The following is a 26,511-nucleotide window of genomic DNA, read 5'->3' on the forward strand; positions in this document are numbered from 1 at the left end:
ATACACACACGCACCCAGCGTGAGTTTTAAGCCACCGGGTCCGGGACGCGAACCGTAGTCGACTACGTGGGAGTCCAGCAACATAGCCATTACACTAACTGCTGGTTCCCACGCACAGCTTTTTTTGTAATACTAATTTTTCATGAACATCTGAAGATCCCTCATAACTATCACCATAATTAATTAAGAAATAATGTAATCCCAGGTGACACTGTAATTTGGAGGATGTGGGAAACCTGGACAGTTCCAAGATTCTGAGGAGGACTGACTGTAAGGATGGCTAGGCTCCCCATTCCCAGACCCCAGGATCCTTCCTCAGTCAAGAGAGGAGCATAGTAATTTCTAAGATATTCCCCTGAGCTGGGGGAAAAGCAAACTCATTAAAATGACCAGAACATTATGTTTATATTCCTTAATCCACACTATAATATAATGAGTTGTCAAAAAAGTCGTGATGCATTTTTGCATAGAAAAATATGCCATGACTTTTCTGATGACCCAATTAATACAGACTCAAGAGATGCACAAATCCCTTCAAGAATTGTATACTCTTCCCTGGCTGCGAAGCAGGAGATATTGACCTGAAAATTAGATTCATGGAGTCAAAGGTAAAATGTCTTTGCTGTGGAGGAATATGCTAACACTGAACGATACCATGACATTTATCTGAGTTCATTTGAGACTGCGTCTTTACTTAAACATTCATGAAAGCAAAGAGGAGTAAAGCCTTAGAACAGTGACTTCCAAAAGGGGCTACTCTGTTATTATTATGTCATCCTTTGGGCTACATAGTTTATAAAGTTGATCATACACTAGCAGGTCAACAAATGAATGAATGCATGATCAAATGCACAAACAAGGAAATGACACTTTACAAACCAGAAACACACGTGGGGCTATGTGCCTTTGTTTGTTTGTTTTTAAACAAGCTGAGGTTTGTGTTAAAAAGGTTTGGAGACCACTGCTGTAAAGACTTGTTCATATAGGTGTATCAGCACCTGAGCTAATGATAGAGACCTCTCTCTGGTGAGGATTTGGCAAAGATCCCATCAATCCAAGAAAGGACACAGAAGAGGTGGTTACCTGTAAAGTCATAGAGCTGTGGCAAAGCGTCCAGAATGATCCCAACCAAAGGCAGATAAAGGGCAGCGATTTTGACCTTCACCTCTGGTTTGACACAGCGCGGGTCCAGGTCATGGGAACTCAGCAGGCTGTGGATGGCACTGACAGCTTTCCTCTGCACTCTGCTGATTCTGTTGGCATGACACAAAGCAAGAGGTCATGGCGGAAGGGAGATGGATCAAAATGCTCTTTAGCAATAAAAACTGGACAGAGTGATCCTAAACCATGAGGTAACAATTTGAAAACCAAGCAAAATAGGGTAGAAGTGTTTGGAATACAGTGACAGATGGCTTGTGTCCTAATCCTGGGTTGTGTAGCATGATGTTTGTCACGTTGGAGCACCAGCGCTTCATTCCTTTTGTATTGGTAAATAATATTCCATCATATGGATATACCGTATTTGCTTATCCATTCATTAGCTGATGAACATCTGGATCATTTCCACTTTAGGGCTTTTATGAATGCTGCTATGAATATTCATGTAAGCTTTTATGTGGATGTAAGTTTTAATTCTGTTGTGTACATACCTCAGACTAGAATTGACAAATGGTATGGTAACTCCGTTTAACTTCTAGATGAAGTGCCAAACTGTTTCCATCAGAGGTTGTACCATTTTGTCTTCTCATAAGAAGTATCTAGAGGTTTCATTTCTCCTCATGAACACTTTATCATTGAGACCATCTGTCTCTTTTATTATAGCTATTATAGTGGGTATAATGTGGCATTTAATAGTATTTTGCATTTCCCTGATGGCTAATGTTTAATTGTATTTTGAAATGCATTTCCCTGATGGCTAATGACACTTGTTGGGCATCTTCTCCTGTAGCTATGGCCATATCTTCAGAAAAATGTCTATTCTAGCGCTTAGCCCACTTAAATATTTAGTTGTTTCTTTATTATTTAGTCATGAGATTTATAAAGCCATATCCCAGATACAAGTCTCTTATTAGATCTATGACTTACAAATATTTTCTGAGATTGTCTTTTTTTTTACACTTTATTTCTTCCATGAAGGAGAGATTCAGAGACAGACAGAAAGAGAGAAACACCCTCAACAAGGTCTCATCAAGCCATGAACCCCTTTCCCTGGTCTTCCAGTTCCTCAGAATATTGGGTATGCATCTATTACCATATGTTTTCAAACTGACCCAGGGACCTGAACCCATGGCCGACCCTATAGGTTCCAGTTTTGCAGGGGACTTGCATTACCACTGCGCCACAGTGACTGGGGTATATTCTTTTGACATTTTGTGAAAACCAGGTACACATATTTACCTATCCAAAAACAGTAAATTAAAATTAAAATAAAAAAATAGGGGTGCAGCATCAGAAATGTGAATTAGATGTCACTACCTGGCAGGTTAAGGCCACATAGGAGGTCCCAGTTCAATTCCTTAAAACCTTCACCCTAAAAAGCCAGGCACAGTGATGTATACCTATAGCCCCAGCTACTCAGGAGGCTGAGGAAAACTGTAGAATACACACACACACACATACACGCACACACACACACACACGCACACACATGCACACATACACATATACATATAAATATAGAGTGTGTGAGTTTGCCAGCTTAACTCAAAGAGGCTAGACAATTTCTCTTTCTATGTGTATGTGGTGTGTGTGTGTATTTTTTTTTTCACTAGAGGGCATGTGTGCTAGCCAGAAAGATAGAGAGAGAGAGGAGGGAGAGAGAAAGCGTTCCCCATGGGGAATGACTACGCTGCAATCCCTCCTCTGTCACTCCCTCCTTGGGATTTTGGGCATATATGCACACACTTGTGGAGTGTTTCTCAAGCGTTTGGGTCTAGGACTCAAACTGTGCGGTTGGCCATATGGAGTCCAGCTTCCTTAACCACCAGGCCATTGAGCTCGCCCACACAAACTGCAGAATATTTACAAAAAGGAATACCTCATATAGTTGAAAGAAAACATAAACTACTAATATGTTGCAACAGCACTGAAGGACCTCATAGACATAATATTTAGCTAAGAAACATAAAGTTTAGTGACAGGCAATACTATCTCTGGGATAGAAGTCAGGATGGTGGTTATCTGTAGAGGAACTCTCATTAAGAAAGACAACAGGGACTATCCTGGGGTGTTCCAAACTCCTATTTCTTAATCTGGCTGGTGATTATGCGAGTGTATGCATGGACAAAAATTAATTACACTTTCTACTTAATGTTTAAATGCTTTACTGTTTGTAAATTATACCTCAATAAGAAGTAAAATAAGATAAACATCTAGTAGAGTATCTGAACCTAGCTGTAGATGTTCGACTTTAAAAATATAGTTTTTTCTTTTATAATAAGGCTACATCAGAATCCAGGACAATACAGAAAATATTAACCAAAATTTCAAATATACCAGATTCTTCTTTTAAAAGGAATTATTTAATTTTAATTTTAATTATTATTATTTCACATAATAATAGAAATATTTGTGGAACAAATATTTGTGGACCAGCAAGTCCGGGATCTGGTGGTTTTAAAAGGAATTATTTAATTTTATTTTTAATTATTATTATTTCACATAATAATAAAAATTTGTGGACCAGCAAGTCCGGGATCTGGTGGCTTAAACTCAGGCTGGGCACATGTGCATGTGTGCCCAAGATCCAGAGAGGAGAATGGAGGAGAAGGGATTGTGGCATGGCCATCCCCCCTCGGGAGTGTTTTCTCACTTTTTGTCTCTCTGTCTCTCTCTGTCTTTCTGGCAAGCGCACACACCTTATAGCAAAAACCTCTCCAAAATAATAATAACAGTTATTATTATTATTTGCTATAGGGCATGTGTGCTCACCAGAATGAGAAAGAGAGACAGAGAGAGTAAGTGAGAAAACAAGCTGCCAGGTCCAGGACTTAAAGTGTAAGTCGGCCATGTGAGAGTCCAACACCTTAACCACCATGCCACCTACTGGTCCCAAGTCCCAGATTCTTATACTGTGGCAAAATAAGATAATTGGAAATTGCATTTCGAAAGTTGTTCCTGTCCTGACTACCATCTTAGTCTGTGGCCCTGGCAATAGGCTGTGTTTTCAATTAGGCAGTGCAGTCTGCCAGCTTAACACAAAGGTGCAAGCCAATTTCCAAACGCTTCAAAAACACTGGATTTAATGATGTGTTGGCAGTTGTGGATACACCCACGATGGGGGGCTTTCAGGAAGACCCACTGGAAACGGGAGCTGTGGCTCCTTACAAGGCCCCGGAGATGAGTCCCACTGGCCTCATGGATGAGCAAGGGTTAGTGAGTCTATTAATTTTCTTGGCAGCAAAAGGAAGTGCTGGTTGATAGAAAGTATTGTAAAAGTATGACAGTTTTCTGAGGATTTAGTCCACGTGGTGAAATCGAGACAGTATTTTGAGCGACCTTCTAGGAGAACAGCTGACAACATATTGTGCTGCCAAAGGAGTGACACTGTTAGTCAGTCTCTGGGTGGTAGGAAAGGTACTAAATGTGTGTGTTTGAGGGGCACATCTACCCAATTAAGCATAATCGTATGATGATCTCTGAATACACTTCACCCTGTTGCTACGTCCCTACTACCAGACATAATTTTTCACAAAATGAAAAACAGATGTCTTGGCTGTTTCCAACTACAAGGAAAATGGAAAACAGAAACTACTACTAAGGTAAATGCCAAAGATTACTTCCAGGACTACTTTAAGGGAGTGGTATTAAAGGATAGTCAAGAAAATGTGTGTGTAGGGGGTGTGCATACATGTGCGTGTCTGTGTGAAGGTAATTTTCTTTGTATTCCAACTGTCTTCTCATCGCCTTATCAGCATATATGTCAGGGTACTTGTTACTGTGGAAATGATGCCAGTTACACAGTAGAAAATTCTACTAAGAAACGGGAGGAATTTAGTTAGATTTGAGAAAAGGAGAGGGAATTGAAGCCATGGAAAATGAAGCTCTCTGATGACTTGAATTTCTGGAAAGAGAGAGAATTTAGAGGTAAGAACATGAGACTTCCCACCTGGGGACGGGGACAGACATGCACTTGGACTAGCAATGCCTGTATGATCATGTACTGGGAATACATCTGCTCTTGCCATTTCACAAACTCACCTGTTTCTGCAACTGTTTCATGCAGGGACATCCTGTTTCCTTCACTAAATTGCAAGCACTTTGAGAAAACGTCAAAATTTCCCATTAGACAGAGGTTATAACACACAGCAGTGCTGTCATTAGTCAATGCTTTTTCTGAAACTTCTTGAGCAGTAGGAGTCTTGGGCTAAGTTCCTGGCCAAGGAGATGGTGTGGTATAGGTGAGTGGCCCAGAGTGGGACTCAGAAGACCACTGTGCTACATTTAGTTCTGCTCTGTAATGGTAGGCTAGTTCCTTCAATTCTGTGGGTCTAATATGAACCTAAAAGAGCTGAACCTCAGTTACTTTCCAATCCCAGCGATCTTTGGATTCAAGGCTCTGAATGGTGAACTCTTTGGGGCAAGAAATTTCATCTGTTTTGAACACTGATACAGCTCTGATTGGACTTTGGCATCTGCTGAGTCTGTGCGATGGTAAGTGTTGGGGAGCTGTTGGGTGGGATGTGTGATATCTGGGAAGGCATTGTCTCTAGTCTGGTCACACAGGTGGTGGGTTTCTGAGTTTTACACCAAGTGTAAGTAACTGAAAGCCTTAGTAAGGAGTTTTTTGTTTTGTTTTGTTTGTTTGTTTTTCATGTTCCATTTGAAATATCAGAAACATACCCTTCCCCTTCAGCATCCAGGGCAGCAGCCAGTTCCGTGAAGAGAAGGCCGGTGAGAAAGTGTTGCTGGCGGTACTCTGGGGTCAGGTCGAACATGCTGGCAATCTTCTGGTCCTGGAAGCTGGAGCAGGAGCTCGAGTTCTACAGAAATGCAAGGAGATGTTTACTGAGTAACGAGAACCGGAACGAAAACGTAAAAAGTGATGATTAGTATTTACTCAGCCCCTGGTCTGGCCAGGCTTTGTGAGAGCTACCCAGTGAAGGTGAGGTAGGTGTTGTGCGTATCCTGTGTGACAGACGGGGAAACCAAGACCTGGCATGCTTACTTTGCTTTCCTGTCCCCACAAATGGGGGATTGGCAACTAGGAAAGATTAAAAAAATAAAGCACTCAGTTTTATTCAAAAATAAGTAGCATTTTCTTCCCTCCTTAAAATCAAAAGTAAATTCAAAATTCCAGGATAAAAATATGAAGGAGATAAATACTCTTAATTCATGAAGAGTATGTGCACATATAGGTGAAAACGAGAGAGAGAGCTCATTAGATCCCAGGAGCTCACATGTGCGTGGCATGCTTTAGGCTGACCGAGCTGGGGATGTGAGCCATGTCACACTGTGGGGCCCACATCTCCTGAGCAGCACGTGACCACTGTATATGCAGCTAGCCCGCGGGAAGGAATCTGGATGGGGAAATGAGGCCTGGATCTCGTCTTCAACTGTGACTTCAAGCCGGCAGTTCCTCTAATACAAACTCTCTTTATTTTAAAAGGCTCCTGTTTCAGGGCCAGCAGGTGGTGCAGTAGTGAAGGTGCTGGACTCCCACGTGGCTGACTGTGGTTTGAGTCCTGGACCTGGCAGATTAAAACTCATGTTGGGTGCATGTGTGTGTGTGCACGTGTGCATGCCCAAAATCTCGAGAGGAGAATGAGAAGGGATTACAGCATGGCCATCCCTGCCGGAGGAGGGGTGTGAATTTTTTTTTTTGAAAGAAAAAAAAGGGCTCCTATTTCCTCACCTACATGAATATGGTTTAAGTGTATCGCCTGAATTTTGCTGGCCTGATCTAGGAGTGTCAGGCTGGGCAGCGACAGATTCACCATTCCTAGGTAATTGCTATCTTGTGTTCCTATCCTGGGAGCACATGTTACATTTCGCTAAGGACGTCTCCAGGATCTCTATAAACCCTGCAGTTTGGTGAGCCTAGCCCTGTACTAGGTAACTCCCAGGGCCAGTCAGGAGAGGAATGTGGGAGGGGACCAAGGGGAAGGTCAGCTCGGGGTAGTCTCAGGACTTGACCTGCTGGGCAGGATGCAGCAGAAAGTTCACACCTCTGGAACTGCTGGGAGCAAGTCGGCCTTTTCCCAGTGCAGTGAGACGGTCAGGAAGTTAGCATCTGGGTCATATTAGCAGGCATGATCGACTTTTTAATATATACAAACACACACACACATACACATGTATGTATGCATGTATGTGTATGCATATATACACTTTTATATATTATATATGTGTGTGTATATATATACACACACATATATATACTACATATATAAATTAATAAGATGAGCTTTCACCTTCATGCTAGATTCAAGGAACATGCAACAGAAATGGAAACTAATACTGAGAACTCGTACCTGTTCCTCTCAGCTACTGTTTCCTATAAATGGAATGTGACTCTAAAACAGAATTTCCTTATTTTTCTTTTTTTAAAAAAATAATTATTTTATTTTAACTTTATTTATTATTATTGTTACTTTCCAGTTTGATCATACAGACACAGAAAGAGAGGGAAAGTGAGAAAGCAAGCCACCAGATTCAGGACTTGAACCACGGTCGGCCATGTAGGAGTCCAGCGCCTTTAACCACCACGCCACCTGCTGGCCCCTTATTTATTTTTTTTAACAGAATTTCCTATAGGACATTAGTCCCTCAACAAATCTATGGGAGAAAAATCAAATCATTTAGAAATCACTGCTTCTTGGGGCCGGCAGGTGGTATAGTGGTTAGAGTGCTGGACTGGACTCCCACATGGCTGACTGCAGTTCGAGTCCCAGACCTGGTGGCTTGCTTTCTCACTTTCCCTTTCTCTCTCTGTCTCTATCTGGTCAAATTAAAAAAATAAATAATGGAGCCAGTAGGTGGCGTGGTGATTAAGGCACTAGACACTCCCATGTGGCTGAGCACAGTTTGAGTTCCGGACCTGGTGGCTTGCCTTCTCATTTTCCCTCTCTCTCTGTATGTGTCCTTCTCTGGTCATATTAAAATATATGAATGAATAAAATAAATAATTCCAAAAATAAATGAATAATAGTAGCAAATAAAATTAAATAAATAATTCTTAAAAATAAAAATCACTGCTTCTCACACATCTCCCATTTCTTCTTCTCTTTTTCCTTCTTTTCTCTTTGGGCCTTACCATTAATAAGTTAAAGGCTCTTGGATGTTCTTGGAGACCTGGTTTACACAAGGTTTCCAAAATATATTTGGCTTTAGAATCCTGTATCTTCTTTTTTTAGAGGTTTTTGCCATAGGGCACGTGCACTTGCCAGAAAGACAGAGAGAGACAGAGAGATAGAAAGCGAGAAATCACCCCCCAGGGGCGATGGCTACGTGCAATCCCTTCTTCTCCATTCTCCTCTTGGGATCTTGGGCACGCACGCACACGTGCCCAGCGTGAGTTTAAGCCACCGGGTCCGGGACTCAAACAGTGGTCGACTACATGGGAGTTAAGCCACATAGGAATTACACTAACTGCTGGTCCCAAGAATCCTGTATCTTCATAATATAAAAATCAATGTCAGGCCAAGGAAAATTCTGGACTGTTCTGTGAGTTTCGAAATATTCATAGTGTTCACGGATGCTCTGCTCTACTTGGCCTCAACAGGGATCCTTCCGCCGAGGGAGAGACTGGCTACTTGCCTTGTAATTGATTAGTTAAGACAGTGGACTTCAGGGTGGCATACTCATCGAAATCAGCATCAATCAATCTGTTTGAATAGTTTGATTTTTCTTCTAATGAATAAGACCAACCTTGTAGAAAGATGTTATTAAACTGAGCTGATTAAATCAAGTAACTCGAACAATTCTTTCAGCTAGTTGATTACCTGGGAAGATATGGAGGGACTAGGAGATGTGGGAGCTGTATCCGCGTTCATGAAGAAGAGGTTCAGATTGAGGTAATGTTCGTGGCTACAGAGGATTCTCAGGAATTCTAGCCTCATGGAGATGAGTGTTGGCAGGTTATTGAGCTTGGCTGACAGCTGAGAAGAAAAACAAAAAGAGTTTATTGTAAGTTAAATAGATTTCAGGATGACAAAAACAAAAACATCTTTTCTCTCTAGATTAAGGCAATCAGTTTAATAAAAACTAATGCGACTGTGCAGCATAGGGGTGAATTCTGCATTATAGGAAAGCCCAGTAAGTTTTCTTTTTTCAAAAAGATGATTTATTTAGTTTTATTTATTATTATCTTAAAATTTGCTATAGGGAACATGCACTCAATCGAGAGAGACAGAAAAAAGAGAGAGGCAGAGAGAGCGTGCTGCCAGGTCTGGGACTCAAACCGTGGTTGGCTATATGGGAGTTTAGCGCCTCAATAACCATGCCATCTGCTGGCCCCATGCCCAGTAAGGTCTCATTACTGTTCCTCATAATTATTCTAGCCTAATAGCTGTCCAAAATGAGGATTTTTGTCTCAACCTCCATTTCTCAAATTTATAATACCAGGGCAAGCCTGTGTTGAAAATAATCTTGAGGTATGTCTTCAGTGTAACATAATATGATTAATTTGACAAACACTCCACTGTGCTTGAGAAACTAAATGAAAGGAGCTGACCTCACCTGGGGCTATATGAAACTGGTAGAATACAACTGGATGACTTCACTGTAACAAGTATTCTTTTGTACTTTCTAATTAAAGTCCCTATCAGAAAGTTCTAGAGCCAGTTAGTTCCCCAGAGAAAGGAATCAAACTGCTTAGGAAAGTATGTACTACCTGCAAATAAGTCTAGAAGTTTGCTCTAAACTGAGAGAAGAGACAACAGAGGAGAAAAAAAATCTGGAAGCGGTTTTTTTTTTTTTTTTTAATCTACCTGTATCAAACCAACCAACCAACCATGAAACAAGCAATGAAAGCAGACAAAGGTGAGAGCCTGGAAGAGGCTCCGAGCTTCCCTCAGGTGCACTGAGTGATCAAAGAATTCAGTCTTAGAGGCAGTTCCTCTTAAGGTAAAGCACAGGAAGAAGAGGTCCTAACAGACCTTAAGACCCCCCGAATGTCACTGTCACTCTGCCCTGCCCTGCACAGGAGTGTGGAGCATCGCATCTGTGCAGATGGACAGGCTTCCTTTTTACTTTAAGTACAGTTTTCTAAACAATATAATTTAAATGAGCACATATTGCAAGTGAATTTATGAGAAGCCATTGTATTGTGAGACATTATGCCTGTAGAATCAATTCACAGACATTTACTCAGAACAATTCGATGCTATTATACATTATACAAAATCATTATACAGTATATAAAACTAAAACATGACTTCTCTTTCAGTGTGCACTCCTGGCTGCCTCTGGACTATGGGAATGCTGGGAAATGGAACCCATTAGAATTTGATCATGTGTCCCTCACTTAGGGTCACTCTCAAACAGCTGTTAGAACTTGAAAGCACTGGGTATTTGTGCTTGAAAGAAGGTCCCACTACGGGGATCTTTTATGGGCTCCTCAAGAAATATGAAAATTAGCTTAAATTATTTCTAGAAAAGAAGAGTAAGGGGCATCCTCTCCAAAGGTTGGGACCCAGAGTGCCAGTCTCAGGGGCCCTCCCTAAGGGACAGTGTTACTGAATGGCACAGTGTAAGTGTCAGAGAGTAACCAGAGAAGTAGGTTTGTCTATTATTAATGATCATGAATTAAAAAACTAAAGTTATATCCATTGCCACAAAGTCTTTCAATGGGAAAAAAAGTGACAAAATATTTTAATCAGATTATGCAAAATGGCAAAATCAGAGAATGTCAAGGAATACACCTCTCCTCTGTTAGGTTTATCCTGTATCTACAGAGCTGGGATCGATGAATTAACTCATCATTGACTAGAGACAGCGACCTTCTACGTCTGAGTGCCACCAACAGTGCTGAGCAATATCGAGATGCCACTGTCAGGCAGAGAGCATCGAGTCAGAGAGCCAAAGTCTGGATAAATCTCACCCTGCCTTGCCTTTTTGCAGACAAGAAAAGAAATGCCTCAAAGGTCCGTGTTCCCCAGTCACAGAGGTGGCTAACCATAGTGCTAGAATGAGAACACGAGTGCCCTGGTTCCTAGTCTGGGCCTCCTCAGCTGCTGTGACAGAGAAGAGGAAGAGAGAAGAAGTAGATAAAAGAAGAAAGCATTTAAAAGAAAAAATAGGGGACAAGAGGGAAAAAGAGAAACACGCATTCTGTAGGGCAGGGAGAGGCCTACCCTGGGTGCCATGTCGCTTTGCTTCCCCTTTGGTAATGGGAACCGCCTGGGGGTGAGAGCTAACCCAGGGCCTGCAGTGGTAAGCTAGTATTCTCATCTCCATGTCTCCATCTTGAAGTTTAGAAAACAGATGAACTATGGACCAGCAGGTGGCATAATGGTTATGTCGCTGGACCCCCACGTGGTTGACTGAGGTTTGAGTCCTGAACACGGCAACTTTAAACTCATGCCTGGCATGTGTGCGTGCTTGTCCAAAATCCTGCAGGAGAATGGAGAAGAAGGGATCGCGGCGTGGCCATTCCCCCTGAGGGGTGATTTCTCGCTTTCTCTGTCTGTCTCTGTCCCTCCAGCAAGTGCATGTGCTCTATATATAGCAACAATCTCTCAAAAACAAACAAACAAAAACAGATGAACTTGTATTTGAAATCCATCCAGTGACCTCAAATCTTAAATACCTAACAGGAAGGGCAAAGGGCAGTGCAGTGTTCTTCTGTCCTCTTCTGCTGGAGTTCTGGGCTGGAGACCCCTGGCAGGAGCAGGAGGTCAGAGTACATAGGATGGTGACGCTCAGGAACTCTGACACCTCCTTGGGATTGCTTTACTATTCTGCTTCTTACTAGAACTTCCTTTAGAAATGCTGTGGTCGTTTGGGGTGTGAAGGGGTTGTTGTGTGAAGGAGCAAAGACAGTTTCTGTATAATGGTCCCCGTAGTTTATTTCTTCCCTGCAGACTGACACTCACTTGTTGGCTCACAAACTCAAACTTTTACACAGTCAATTATTTAAAAAATAGGCCAAATAGCAGATTTTTAGATTCATAGTGCCCGCCTGCTTTGTGGACCCTACAAACCCTCACTGGACAGCTGCTTCCTACAGATACGACACAGCCTGTAGGTGTACAGCCCCAAGCTGCTACCACCCTTTGGAGCTCTCTGACCCCAAGACTCCTCAGTGTTCCTTGGAGAAACACTACCAGACAGTTAAGACCTCTCTGTAACCCTCCATTTCCCTTGCTCCTGTGGACGGTGACCCCTTACTGGGAGCTCTGGCCAGTCCGGTGCTGAAGTACTTCCTCTCATGCAACCCGAGTGCTGCACAGGGAAGCTCCTGTATCACTGCCTCTTTTTTTTGAGAGGTGTTTTTTTTTTTTTTGCTATAGGTGATGGGCGCGCGCCCGACAGAGAGAGATATATATTTGTGCTTGAAAGAAGGTCCCACTACGGGGATCTTTTATGGGCTCCTCAAGAAATATGAAAATTAGCTTAAATTATTTCTAGAAAAGAAGAGTAAGGGGCATCCTCTCCAAAGGTTGGGACCCAGAGTGCCAGTCTCAGGGGCCCTCCCTAAGGGACAGTGTTACTGAATGGCACAGTGTAAGTGTCAGAGAGTAACCAGAGAAGTAGGTTTGTCTATTATTAATGATCATGAATTAAAAAACTAAAGTTATATCCATTGCCACAAAGTCTTTCAATGGGAAAAAAAGTGACAAAATATTTTAATCAGATTATGCAAAATGGCAAAATCAGAGAATGTCAAGGAATACACCTCTCCTCTGTTAGGTTTATCCTGTATCTACAGAGCTGGGATCGATGAATTAACTCATCATTGACTAGAGACAGCGACCTTCTACGTCTGAGTGCCACCAACAGTGCTGAGCAATATCGAGATGCCACTGTCAGGCAGAGAGCATCAAGTCAGAGAGCCAAAGTCTGGATAAATCTCACCCTGCCTTGCCTTTTTGCAGACAAGAAAAGAAATGCCTCAAAGGTCCGTGTTCCCCAGTCACAGCGGTGGCTAACCATAGTGCTAGAATGAGAACACAAGTGCCCTGGTTCCTAGTCTGGGCCTCCTCCGCTGCTGTGACAGAGAAGAGGAAGAGAGAAGAAGTAGATAAAAGAAGAAAGCATTTAAAAGAAAAAATAGGGGACAAGAGGGAAAAAGAGAAACACGCATTCTGTAGGGCAGGGAGAGGCCTACCCTGGGTGCCATGTCGCTTTGCTTCCCCTTTGGTAATGGGAACCGCCTGGGGGTGAGAGCTAACCCAGGGCCTGCAGTGGTAAGCTAGTATTCTCATCTCCATGTCTCCATCTTGAAGTTTAGAAAACAGATGAACTATGGACCAGCAGGTGGCATAATGGTTATGTCGCTGGACCCCCACGTGGTTGACTGAGGTTTGAGTCCTGAACACGGCAACTTTAAACTCATGCCTGGCATGTGTGCGTGCTTGTCCAAAATCCTGCAGGAGAATGGAGAAGAAGGGATCGCGGCGTGGCCATTCCCCCTGAGGGGTGATTTCTCGCTTTCTCTATCTGTCTGTCTCTGTCCCTCCAGCAAGTGCATGTGCTCTATATATAGCAACAATCTCTCAAAAACAAACAAACAAAAACAGATGAACTTGTATTTGAAATCCATCCAGTGACCTCAAATCTTAAATACCTAACAGGAAGGGCAAAGGGCAGTGCAGTGTTCTTCTGTCCTCTTCTGCTGGAGTTCTGGGCTGGAGACCCCTGGCAGGAGCAGGAGGTCAGAGTACATAGGATGGTGACGCTCAGGAACTCTGACACCTCCTTGGGATTGCTTTACTATTCTGCTTCTTACTAGAACTTCCTTTAGAAATGCTGTGGTCGTTTGGGGTGTGAAGGGGTTGTTGTGTGAAGGAGCAAAGACAGTTTCTGTATAATGGTCCCCGTAGTTTATTTCTTCCCTGCAGACTGACACTCACTTGTTGGCTCACAAACTCAAACTTTTACACAGTCAATTATTTAAAAAATAGGCCAAATAGCAGATTTTTAGATTCATAGTGCCCGCCTGCTTTGTGGACCCTACAAACCCTCACTGGACAGCTGCTTCCTACAGATACGACACAGCCTGTAGGTGTACAGCCCCAAGCTGCTACCACCCTTTGGAGCTCTCTGACCCCAAGACTCCTCAGTGTTCCTTGGAGAAACACTACCAGACAGTTAAGACCTCTCTGTAACCCTCCATTTCCCTTGCTCCTGTGGACGGTGACCCCTTACTGGGAGCTCTGGCCAGTCCGGTGCTGAAGTACTTCCTCTCATGCAACCCGAGTGCTGCACAGGGAAGCTCCTGTATCACTGCCTCTTTTTTTTGAGAGGTGTTTTTTTTTTTTTTGCTATAGGGCATGTGCGCTCGCCAGACAGAGAGAGACATAGAGACAGAAAGTGAGAAATCACCCCCAGAGGGGATGGTCACGCTGCAATCCCTTCTCCTCCATTCTCCTCTCGGGATCTTGGGCGCGCACGCACACGCGCCCGGCGTGAGTTTTAAGCCACCGGGTCAGGACGCAAACCATGGTCGACTACGTGGGAGTCCAGCGACATAGCCAGAAAGACAGAGAGAGACAGAGAGATAGAAAGTGAGAAATCACCCCCCGGGGGGATGGCCACGCCGCAATCCCTTCTCCTCCATTCTCCTCTCGGGATCTTGGGCATGCACGCACACGCGCCCGGCGTGAGTTTTAAGTCATCTGGTCTGGAACGCAAACTGTGGTTGACTACGTGGGAGTCCAGTGACATAGCCATTTCGCCAACTGCTGGTCCCCTGTATCGCTGCCTCTTGTGGTTATATTTTTTTCCCTTGATCATCCCCCAAATCCCTCCAAGCTCATGCAGCAGGTAAACCTTTCATTTTAAAAAGCAATATTGAAACTCATAACATTTGAAGGACCTACTTCAAGTTACGGTGAATACAGAGAGCCAGAAGGTCAGGTGGTGATGGTGGAGGTAAGTGATGTTGGTGGAGGGGGTGATGGCAGGAATGGGAGGCTATGACAGTGGTTGTAATTAGTGCTGGTAGGAGCAGTAATGTGATAATGATGGTCTGAGTAGGAATACAGGAGGAGAGGACTAGCAATAATAATAACTGATATTTATATTACTATCATTAGGGCAGTTCGAAGTGGTCAGTGAATGAAGGAAGAATTCCATTAAAAAATATGAGATGATGGGTTAGCAGGTAGTGTGGTGGTTAAGGTCCTGGACATTCCCACATGGCTGACCACGGTTCGAGACCCGGGCCTGGTGGCTTGCTTTCTCACTTTCCTTCTCTCTGTGTGTCTGTCTGTCTCTGGCCAAATTAAAAATAAATAAATGAATAAATAAAATTAAATGAATAACTAAAAAAAATGAGATGATGACACTGGTAAGATGCACTTAGATAATAAAATATTTCATTTGTGCTCAATGAAGTTCAATCTTTGATTTCATCCAAGTTCTTTAAAGTTGAAACTTTGTAACAACAATTTAATTAATTACTCTAATATATGAAAAGAGATCTCATACTTTGACCTCTAGACCTGATCAAAAGATTAAATATATAGAAGCTACCAGAGGCGTGGTGGTTAAGGTGCTGGGCTCCCACATGGCCAACCACAGTTCAAATCCTGGATCTGATGGCTTGAAAATCACACTGGGCACATGCATGTATGTCCAGAGAGAGGGGATTGCAGTGTGGTCATGCCCCTGGGGGCTAATTTCACACTTTTCCTCTCGCTGTCTCTGACTCTCTCTCTGGTGAGTGCATGTGCCCTATGGGGGTGGGAGAATTGAATATATATAGTCATGTAATTTCTGTTGAATTCTAAATTGAAGAAATCAGATTAAATAATTAACAAATTTAAATTCCTAAAGAAAAATGTGTTGACCCTTCTCTGCTGGTTGGTAAACCCTCCAGGAATCCAGGTAAAGCAGCATGCTTGAGGGAGGTCCATGCACAGACATAAGGAATGTGCCATAAAACCTAGGCTGTGCAGGAGTCATGCTAAGTCGGCAATGAGTAAGATAGCACACCATGGCAATGAACATCTCGCCAGGTGATCTCTGAGAGAACACTCACCTGGTTGCAATAATGTCTGATGAGGTTAAACACAAAGCCACGATCCATGAGTGAGAGGAGGTCATACAAGAAAAAGGCCAGGCTGATGTTGATCTTTTCTGCCTGTTCATTTTCCTTTAAAACAAATATACAACATCAAACTCATTTTGTGGTAAATACTGGACATGAACTCCCAGGTCCCTGGTGGGAATGTTAAAAGAAACATATCCTATTATTTCACCCATCTTCCCTTTGGGTGACACTGGACAACAGGTAGTTCTGCAAAATTGGAGCACATATAGTTTAGCCTTTAATTGATGCCCTGATTGTTAAGTGAATCTAGTAATTCTTTATGTACTGTCAATATTTAGAGGCATTTCCTCCCAGTCATTTTCTACATTTATATATATATATTTTTTCTACATACATATGCTTACAAGGAGTCTTCAAAAAGCTCATGGAAACTGTGTTATAAAAAAAGTATGCATGGATTTCAAATTTTTCCACCACAATAAACGTGTACTTTAATTCCATCTTTCATGAGCTTTTTGAAGTACTCTTGTACAGTTAAGCTTGTACAAGGTTGAGTCCTGAATTTTTATTTTTTAATAAAAATAAAAATATAGTTATTTTAAAATAACTATATTTTGGAAAGGGAAAACTAACCTGAAATGTATTCACTGTCTTCTGTGAGACAGATACTTCACTATAAGATTTATTACAGAAAATCCAATCAGGATAAAAGAAATCAGTTTCTACCTGAGGAATTCTTTTTTTTTTTTTTTTTCAATTAGACAACAATTCCAACTTAAGAGAGGTCAGAGTCAGACTGTGCAGGGTGAATTCTTGCATGAATTGCGCTTATCTTTTTTTATTTTTTATTACTTCTCAGTGCTCAAATTTATGAAGGATTTTATAGCATTTCAGAGCAATCAGCGAGTTACTTTTCATGTTTATGCCCTTTATTCTCAGAATGATAACTCACTTTCCTCGAACACTATTACAAATATGATTTGAAACCGTTTTCCTCTTGTAATGATGCACAGTTTGCAAATGTAGGCCACACTGACAAGCTACTGGGAGATGTAATGAAGAGGTCTCCATGGCATCACTGACAAGTCAGTCCTTGAGCTCTCCCAGCATCCTCTACAAGGTCACTCTTCCTGGGTAGTTTACACAACTGTCTGAATATCTGGACTTGGAGTCTCCACTCTTGGCTCCACTGCTATCTGTGTGCCTTTTGGAAAATGTATCAACCTCACTAGGCCTTGTTTCCACGCCAACCATTATGGAAAGGTCACGGCTGTTCTAGCGAAGTCTGCCACAATAAATAAACAAATGGTAATCTCTTAAACAGTTGGTTCTGCACCAATCTCTAATAATGATAAAGATATTAATAATAAACACTGCTCCCTAAAATTTTAGTTACTTCTGAATTTTTGTTTTATTCTGTTTTATACATTTTTAAACAATTTCATACTCACAAAAAGATACAAGAATAGTACCAAGAACTCCTGTGTATCCTTTAGCCAGATTCATCAATAACTGAAATTGTGCCACATTTGCTTAATCATTCTGTGTCAAGTTTTTTCTTAATCATACAGTGTACAAGTTTTTTCTGAACCATTTGACAGTAGGTTGCAAATATGAGGGTATTTCAAAAGTTCATGGAAAATGAAATTAAAGTACAAGTTCATTTTGGTGCAAAAAGTTTTTATAATATATGTTTTCTATGAATCTTTTGGGTGACCCCTCAAATTACACCCATTTACTCCATAATACTCTGAAGTATATTTCTGAAGAACAAGAATATTTTCTTTCATATCTACATTGTTATAATAACTTGAACCACACTGCAATTTCTTTATAACAACCCTCCAGCCCCACCCCAGGTCTAGTCCAGTATAACTGCATTTAACTGCCATGTACAGCTGTATTTTAATTACTGGTTTAAAATGATGCTTCTTTTTCTGTAATTGAGGTTCAAGGTGAATAATTTACTAAGTCAAGAGTAAAATGTAGTTACCTTCTGTGGTTTGACTAAAAGGGCTGCGATCTCCGAGGTGACCACGTTAACAATGGTAGTTATGTCATCTTTGAAACGGTCAGAAAATCGAGTCCTCCGAAAACCATCCGGCTTGTCCATGTTGTGCACATACTGGGCCATGCTTTTCACCTGCAGAGGGGATGGGGAATGTCAGCATGGAGACGGCTGACCTGCTTGCAGAAAGCGGAAGAGGGGGAAGCCTGGAAGAGAAGCCCTTCAACAGAGGACCTGTGAACACTTGACCCGTGCTGGTCATGTCCAAGGCTCTGAACTGAAAAGTGCTCCTGACACACAAGTGGTTATTGTAGTGGCAGGAGGTGGGAAGGGTGTCCTCTTCTTGACCCCAAGTCAGGGTTCTTCCTTCTCTGTTGACAGAGCAAGGAGCTTAACTCTTTAGCTATAGCGTCAGAACTGCCCACAGCCTGGAAGGCAGAACCCAGGCCTCACTCCATCCCAGGACATCAGAAGGAACAGGGTAGGACACTGTTTTTGATGTGATCCTGTCTCTTTTGATGCTGAAACTACAGTAGGAGAACAGAGGAGGGAGAAAGGATACTCCCAGCTTGAGTTTCAATTTGAAACAGAGAGCAGGGCTTTTCCAGAAACAATTCTATAGTTTCTAACAAAGTTATTTTCTACTTGCATGAATTTTAGCTATATTATGAGTTGAGCAGGATTTTGTTGGCTAGCTGGGAAGTTAACCACTATTCAGAATATTACCTGGAGGAGAAATTATGTTTTGAGTTCTATAAGCCTAACTTATAATTTTATACACACACATGCACACATGTGTATGTATCTCTATCTATGAGGTTATCAGGAAAGTCATGATGTATTTTTCTATGAAAAATTTAAGACTTTCCTGACAACCCAATATAGATGAGGAGACTTCAAAAAGTTCATGAAAGGATTAAAGTAGGAGTTAATTTTGGTCCCAAAAACAATAGTGATAGTAAATTATATTTTGGTACAAAAAATAATAGTTTGTTATAATATGCATTTGCCATGACTTCATGAAGACCCCTCGTGTGTGTGTGTTTGTGTGTGTGGACTGGTAACTGCCTGTGTCATGACTAATATGATACCAGCTCTGCAATTGCTTGTTACGATTTTGCTTAATTTTTGGACTCCTCCCTAGGGCCAGGAGACTTGTGAGTCAATACAACTCCTGTTTGATACCATCTGAGGTTGAGTCTTATCTTTGCTGGAAGTTGCTTAGGCTTTAGGATCATTCTGATGGAAAAGACTGGGAGTCCTTGCAGTTGGGTACCTATCCTCTGAATGTGCCCAGGCTGGTCACAGAGTCACTGCAAAAAAGAATTGGCCCTGGAAGTTGAACTGTGTGCAATTCACATTGGGTGCAAGTGACCACCTAGGTCAGGGCTGGAAGAAGAAAGGGTGAGGATAGTTGTTTGCAAGTTACTCCCACTTCCAAGAGCTACAAGACAGAGCTTTTATTCACTGACAGCAGGTTTCTGTTTTTGAGAATGCAGGACTGGTGATTTTCATTAGCACTGAGACAAACAGAAAGAGAAAGAGAAGGCAAAATAAGAAGAGAAAAACGGAGAGACCGACTTAATGTGCTTCATGCTTTTAGATAACGCCACAGCCAGCTCAGAGACCTAAGGACATAACATCCTTAAGCCCAGTGGAAGAACCACAGCTTCTCTACATTGTAGGAGTTTGCCTGATTTGAGACACCCAAACATATCCATATCCCACAAAGCGACCCATGCTTGGGAGTGGACGTGATTGAGGGTGGGAACTGGGCCTATTTTTGTTGGATAAAAGCATCTCTCTTACTGCTGTCCTAGCAAAGGATCTGGTTAGACTGGGCTGCTTTGTTTTGGGCCACCCCAATCCTGACTCTGTTGGCTAACCCATACCAGCACGGTACTTTAAGAACTCTTTGCTGCATCTGGCTTCTGCCTGCCGAGTTTGGCCACCCCACAACCAAATAAATAATTCTCACAATACCATACTTCTAACTGGTGGCTTCTTTCACAGGCTGTCAGCAACTTGCCAGCCACTGAGCCCCCCAGGCCCTCCAGAGAAGAATCTCCAGGAAAGAGACGAGTGGATGCTTGGCCCTTTATTTGTAGGGTGGGGTGAGGCAGAAAAATCTTTTCCTCTGTATTGACCTTTGTAGGCCATTCAAAATAGAGACACCTCAAAGAACTCCTTGGTGCGGAACTGCACGTCCTGAGTAAACTAGGTCACCCATTTACCTCGGTGTCTCCAAGGTCTGGCTCAGCAGTTTCTAGAAGCACAGGGATGTATTCATTAGCAAGTGAGAAATTCACCCAAGGATGGGTTCAACAGCAATCCTGCCAAGGCTCTAATGTTTGCTCATTAGAGCCTTGATATTAACATAACTAAAGGGTGTTCAACTACCCAGGTTTTTGGCCAAGCCCAAGGAGGCTTTGTTTCTTTCTTTTCAAGTTTCTTGGGAAAAAAATGTTTTGGTTTTAAAATAACTTCCTGGCATCGGTCAGGCAAATACATAAACAATAAAGGAGGCGCCTTGTCTGAATCAGATCAACTTTTGCTATGGTTTGTGTTCCCCAAAGTCCATGTACTAGAAACTTAATCCCTGAGGTAACCAGGTTGGGAGGTGGACTTTTATGAGGTGATTAGATCATGAGGGCTTTGCTGTCATGAATGAATGAATGAGATGATCACGGGAGGGGCTTAGTTATCACAGGAGTGGGTTTCTGATAAAACGATGAGTTTGGCCCCTTTTCAGCTTGCTCTTCTGCCTTCCATGATATCATGACAAGCAAGAAGGCCGTCACCAGAGGCTGGCACCTTCATGTGGGTCTTCCCAGCCTCCAGAACAGTGAAAAATGTTTATTTTCTTTATAAATTACCTAGTCAATTGTGGTATTCTGTTACAGCAACTTAAAACAGATTAAGACAATTTCCATGCAAAGTTCTAACTAAGGACTAATACTTTACATCTGCCTGTACCCTAGATGGATATCTATTTTTAAAAAATTCATTTTTATTCATGAGAGAGAATTGTGCACACAAGTATGTGTATGACAGAGATAGAGACACCCTTGACAGGGTTTTTTCACACTGTGATCCCCTTTCCCAAGCTGTCAGCTCATCAGGATTGTGGGGGTGTGTGCCCAGCATATTTTCAGGTCAACTCAGGATCCTGTGGTTGGCCATGTGGCTTCCAGCATGGCAGCTCAGTATGTTACAGTGTATATGTGTGTGTATGAGTGCATACACATGTGTATGTGGCATTTTTACACAGGGTCTTCCTACATCATAATCCTGCTGCCTCAGTCTCCTGAGTAGCTGGAATTATAGGCACGTACCGCTGTGCCTGGATTTTAGGTTGGGTCAGAACTGGAACTTGCGTCTCCCATGTGGCTTTGGCCTACTGAGGAGCAGCATCCAGCAAGTGCTACAACAGCTAGACCTTGAAGTTGTTTTTTGTTTTTTAAATTTGCTACAGAGCATGCATATTTCATGCAAGAGAGAGACAGACAGTGAGTGAGAAAACCCACCCTGGGGGGATGGCCACACCACAATCCCTTAGCCTCCATTCTCCTCTTGGGATTTTGGGCATGCACGCACATGCACACACACCTGGCGTGTTTTTCAAGCGTTCAGGTCTGAGGCTTGAACCATGGGGTCCATCAAGTGGGATGGGACTTAACCACCCTGTCATTGCCTAGCCCAGACCTTGAGGGTTTTAAAGAAGGTAATGACATTATCTGTTCAATATTTGCTGTTCTGTGTGGAAAGGATGGGCCTAGGGCAAAAATGGATACAGATGAGAGAAAGAGAAAGTCTTACAAGAGGCATGTGAGAGAAGATGGTGGCGCGGCCAGGTGGGGAGTGGCGAACACCATGAGAAATGACAGGCTGGATGTAGGTTTTTCCAGGCAGAATCACCAAGATTTGGTGGAAGATGGGCACAGTGGGAGGGAGAGTTAGATTTTAAGCAACAATCGAAGGTTTTCAGCAGGAGCAACTCAGTATGGGAGTGTCAGGTCCTGATACGGGATACTTCTCAGACTTCCTGCCATGTGTTTTTCATACCCCAGTGAACAGGGACACACACATGCCAGAATCTCACCAGAAGCTCGAAGAAGAACCAGGCGTACTTGAAGACGGTTTCTCTCACCATCCCAGTGCTGACCACCATCTGCAGGGCAAGCTCCTCGTGGAAATGCTGAACAACCACCACAAAAAAACAGGCTGTGAGGACACATGCACTCTTCACCAGCACCTCTAGTCTCTTTCTAGTTGAATAGTTTGTTAGTTCCCACGTGCACCCTAGCTGTCCTAGGAACCTAAGTGTCGGGAGCCGTCCCGGTGGGCAGGGAAAGGCTGGTGCACACTGGAGGCACTGGGATTGAAGGGGCACAGCATGGGAGAGAAACAGCATTCCAGCTGTTTCTCAGCCCTAGTGATAATGACACTGCCTTTTCCTTTCCTACCTGCTCCTAACTCCTTGGGTGGCCACACAGGGCCATTCTTGTCTGTTCCCCTAGGTGCCTCACCCATAAAATCAGTAGGTTGGTAAAAGTGATTTGCAAACTTGAATGTGTAGTCAGTCCCTGGAAGGATTTGATCAAACAGATTGCTATCTTCTCCCACCCTGAGATTCTGATTCAGTAGTTCTGGGGCAAGTTCTCAGAACTGGTATTTCTTTCCTTTTTTTAAGAGATTTTTGCCATAGAAAAGATTTTTGCCATAGGGGGTATGTGCTTGCCAGGGAGAGAGGAAGAGACAGAGACAGTGAGATGGAAAGTGAGAAATCACTCCCCAGAGGGGATGGCCACTCTGCAATCCCATCTCCATTTTCCTCCTGGAATCCTGGGCATGCACGCACACATGCCCAGCATGATTTTCAAGCTACCGGGTTGGGACTCGAACAGAGGTCAGTAGGCCATGTGGGTGGGAGTCTAGAGATGTACCACTATACCATCTGCTGGCCTCTCTTTTTTTTCTCTCTCTCTCTCTCTTTTATTGTTTAAGTTGCCAGAGGGCACGTATTCTTGCCAGAAAGAGAAAGAGTGGGCAGGGGAGAGGGAGGAAGCCCCTCACCATGGGCGTGGCAGGCTGTAATCCCTTCTCCTCCATTTCTCCATCCTTTTTGGATTTGGGGCATGAGTGCACATGTACCTGGTGTGTTTGTTAATCCTCCAGGGTCAGGATTTCACTGCGGCCAGCCATGTGGGATCCAGTTTCCTTAACTACTAGGCTATGGGGCCACCCAAGAGAACTGGCACATCTGACAAGTTCTCAGGCGATGCTAATCCTATTGGTCCATGCATGGAGATCACTGTCTGGATGGTGTCTACACTCCCTTCCAGACCGGACAGTTTTGTTTTTATAACTTCACTGTGGTTTTGTGGACAACACAATCGGTTGGGTTTATGAGCGGACACTCTGCATGCAAGGCACAGCGGTACCAGCTGCACACAGGACTTCTAAGTTGCTGTGTCCTGGAGCCAGATCTCGTCAAGCCCCTCGGCCCCACTTTATGCCTCTCCTTGCCGTGGAGGCATCTGCTCCAGGGTAAAAACAGCAGATGGTGACTTCTACCTTGCCCACCTTTCCCACTCGCTTTCCCCACTTACTGGCTCTCCACACTAGATGGGGACGAAGTTCAAGACGAAAGGTAGGGCAACCCACTCCTCTCGGTTTGCTCGACACTGTCCTGGTCCTAAAATGGAAAGCCCTACATTCTGGAGACCACTTTGGTCCTGGGCAAGTCAGGACGGTTCGCTACCCTAACGAAAGGCCAAAACGACGTCTGGGAATTTTCTGTGGCTGTCATTCATCTTAGGCCCACAGAACCTAGAATAAGTTGACGAATTCATTTTTTATTGTGGGGTGAGTAAGAAAGCTAAAACTCTCTGAACACCCTAATATGACACTCTTCTGTGAAAATTGTTTTTTTTTTAAAGAATTATTTAATTTTATTTATTATTATTTTTTAAATGTGTTAATAGGGCACATGTGTTCACCAGAGAGAGGCAGAGACTGTGAAAGAGAGGGAAAGTGAGAAAAGAAGCTGCCAGGTCCAGGACTCGAATCACGGTTGGCCATGTGGGAATCCAGCACCTTAACCACTATGTCACCTGCTGGCCTCTGAAACTTAAGTTTTAAAGTCAACACCTATAGCCAAAATGAACTATGACAAAGACCGCTCTTGACAATCCTTCAGATACCCCCAGAGTACAGGAGGCATGCAATCTCACTGGATCATTTAGGTGTGTGAAAACTTGGGAGCTCCTTAGCTAAACAAAAGGGAGAAAAGCAGGGAATCTCTGTGCAGGCATCTGGGCGTTCTAACTACTCCTACCCCAGCTGGTTAACGGTGGCGAGGGGAGAAGACTCAGGTGCTTCAGTTCACCAGTTGGCATCACTTCATTTCATTAGACTCGTCAAACCTTACTCATTTTCGTACACAGTAACACATCTGTTTGCTGTTGTGAGTCTTACGTGAGGCTCATGGATCTGGGAGAAGCTCAGGGTTGAGTTTTAATCTAGCAGCTGGTCTGTTTTCATCGAACAGGTGGTCTAGCAGGTGGTCTAACTTGACTACACCTCAATCTTTCCATTGTAGGAAAGACACGCTTCACCAGTGTCAAAGGTAGCCTCTGGAAAAAATAGGTCAGCTCGACTGCAGCGTCGTACGGCAAGAAGAGATTAGACAAGGATAAGCTGCTTCTTAAAGTAATTTATGCTCCTCACTGAGCAGCATTATTGCGAGAACACCTTGCTCCAGAGGTTATATAAAATAGCCAAGCAGCAGAACACTCTGGCTGAGCTGTTAAGGAAACACGTTGGCTCCAGGTCCCTCGGAAATAAAGTGACTCTCTTCTGCCACTTCGGGTCAAAACAAGGCAATTACAAACCCACATGGGACATGTGCTGAGGCGGCCAGACTGTAGGCAAATAGGGGTTTTTAAGAAGGAAGACGGTATTTGTAAGCAGTAGCTGCAAAGGGGCTGTGACACCTTGAGGCTAGATTTTACAGAACGTGACACATTTGTTCTTAGCCTAACCACATCTTCTCTCACTCTGCCTTTTATTGTTAACTGCTGGTCCCTCTCCCGGACATATGGTGCCCAGATGACCGCAAAGTCTGCAGCACGGGTAGGCCAGGGCCTCCCAGCTTGACCCCTCCCTCACCCAGCTAAAGGGAGCAGTGTCCAGGCTCTCTCCCGCCTGTTGAATGGACACTTCCCTGTGGTGTGAGCTACTGCAAATACTCCTGTGTTATTCTTTCCAATTAGCATATTTACATTTTAATAGGGGTCTTGAAAGCCACTCAAGACCTTAACTTAAGTGGTTACTATAATGGAGGGATGCTTGGGTGTCCAGAGGAGAAACCTGGACAGCCCCATCCCTTAGACCACACAGGCTGTGATGATGACTGGGGCATTGTGTTGGTTTAACGAATTCTGGAAAGCAGTTTACAGCTTGTGAAGTTTCTGAATTCACAGGTAAGGCTGACTATGGAGAATTATGAGGAAGCATTTGGTATTACTTTGTCTAGTGGGAAATAAAAGATGCCTCATTACTGGGACCAGTGGGTGGCGTGGTGGTTAAGACGCTGGATACTCCCACATGGCTGACCATGGTTCAAGTCCTGGACCTGGTGGCTTTCTCTCTCTCTCTCTCTCTCTTTCTCTCTCTCTTTCTGAGTGTCTCTCTGGTCAAATTAAAAAATAAATGAATGAATAAATAAAATAAAAGAATTCTTAAAAAAAAAAAAGATGCCTCATTACTGCCATTCACGTTTGTCAAGACTGAAATGGCTCTAGCTCACCATCTCCTAGACAAGAGGCCAATGCAGTTCTCCATGCGTGGTCCCCAAACTTGCCCCATCTGGGAGCTTGTTAGAAATGCAAATTCTGCCGCCCCCCCCCTCCCCAACACACACACACATTGAATCAGGAACTCTGGGGGGTAGGGTCCAGCAATTAGCTTTTTAAATTTTATTTTATTTATTCACTGTTTTGTTTTAATTTGACCATAGAGAGACATAGAAAGTGAGAGAGAGAGAGAGCAAGAAAGCAAGCCACCAGGTCCGGGACTTGAACTGTGGTTGGCCATGTGGGAGTGTCCAGCGCCTTAACCACTATGCCACCTGCTAGTGCCCAGCAATTAGCTTTAACAAGGTTTCCAAGTCACCTGAAGCCCAGTGAAGCTGGAGAACCACTGAATTATCAGGCAGTTAGGTGGTAAAAAATAAGGGAAAAGGGACCAGCAATTAGCGTAATGGCTATGTCACTGGACTCCCAAATAGTCGACCGCGGTTCGAGTCCTGGACCCAGTGGCTTAAAACTCACGCCAGGCG

General features: G+C 43.3%; 1 protein-coding gene across 9 annotated transcripts in view; it reads right to left on the minus strand.

The window, feature by feature from the left end:
- The window catches only part of DOCK8 (dedicator of cytokinesis 8), a 267,141-nt gene that overhangs the window by 54,002 nt on the left and 186,628 nt on the right, over positions 1-26,511 (minus strand). For all 9 annotated transcript variants that reach the window (XM_006152456.3, XM_006152453.3, XM_006152460.3 and 6 more), the window contains 6 exons: positions 22,270-22,365; positions 18,153-18,302; positions 16,148-16,261; positions 8,943-9,098; positions 5,842-5,981; positions 1,084-1,253 (listed from right to left, as the gene is read on the minus strand). In XM_006152456.3, the coding sequence (XP_006152518.1) occupies positions 1,084-1,253; positions 5,842-5,981; positions 8,943-9,098; positions 16,148-16,261; positions 18,153-18,302; positions 22,270-22,365 (826 nt within the window). The remainder of the gene's footprint in view (positions 1-1,083; positions 1,254-5,841; positions 5,982-8,942; positions 9,099-16,147; positions 16,262-18,152; positions 18,303-22,269; positions 22,366-26,511) is intronic.

Source organism: Tupaia chinensis, unplaced genomic scaffold (genome assembly GCF_000334495.1).
Source record: "Tupaia chinensis unplaced genomic scaffold, TupChi_1.0 Scaffold000354_1, whole genome shotgun sequence".
NCBI lineage: Eukaryota > Metazoa > Chordata > Mammalia > Scandentia > Tupaiidae > Tupaia > Tupaia belangeri.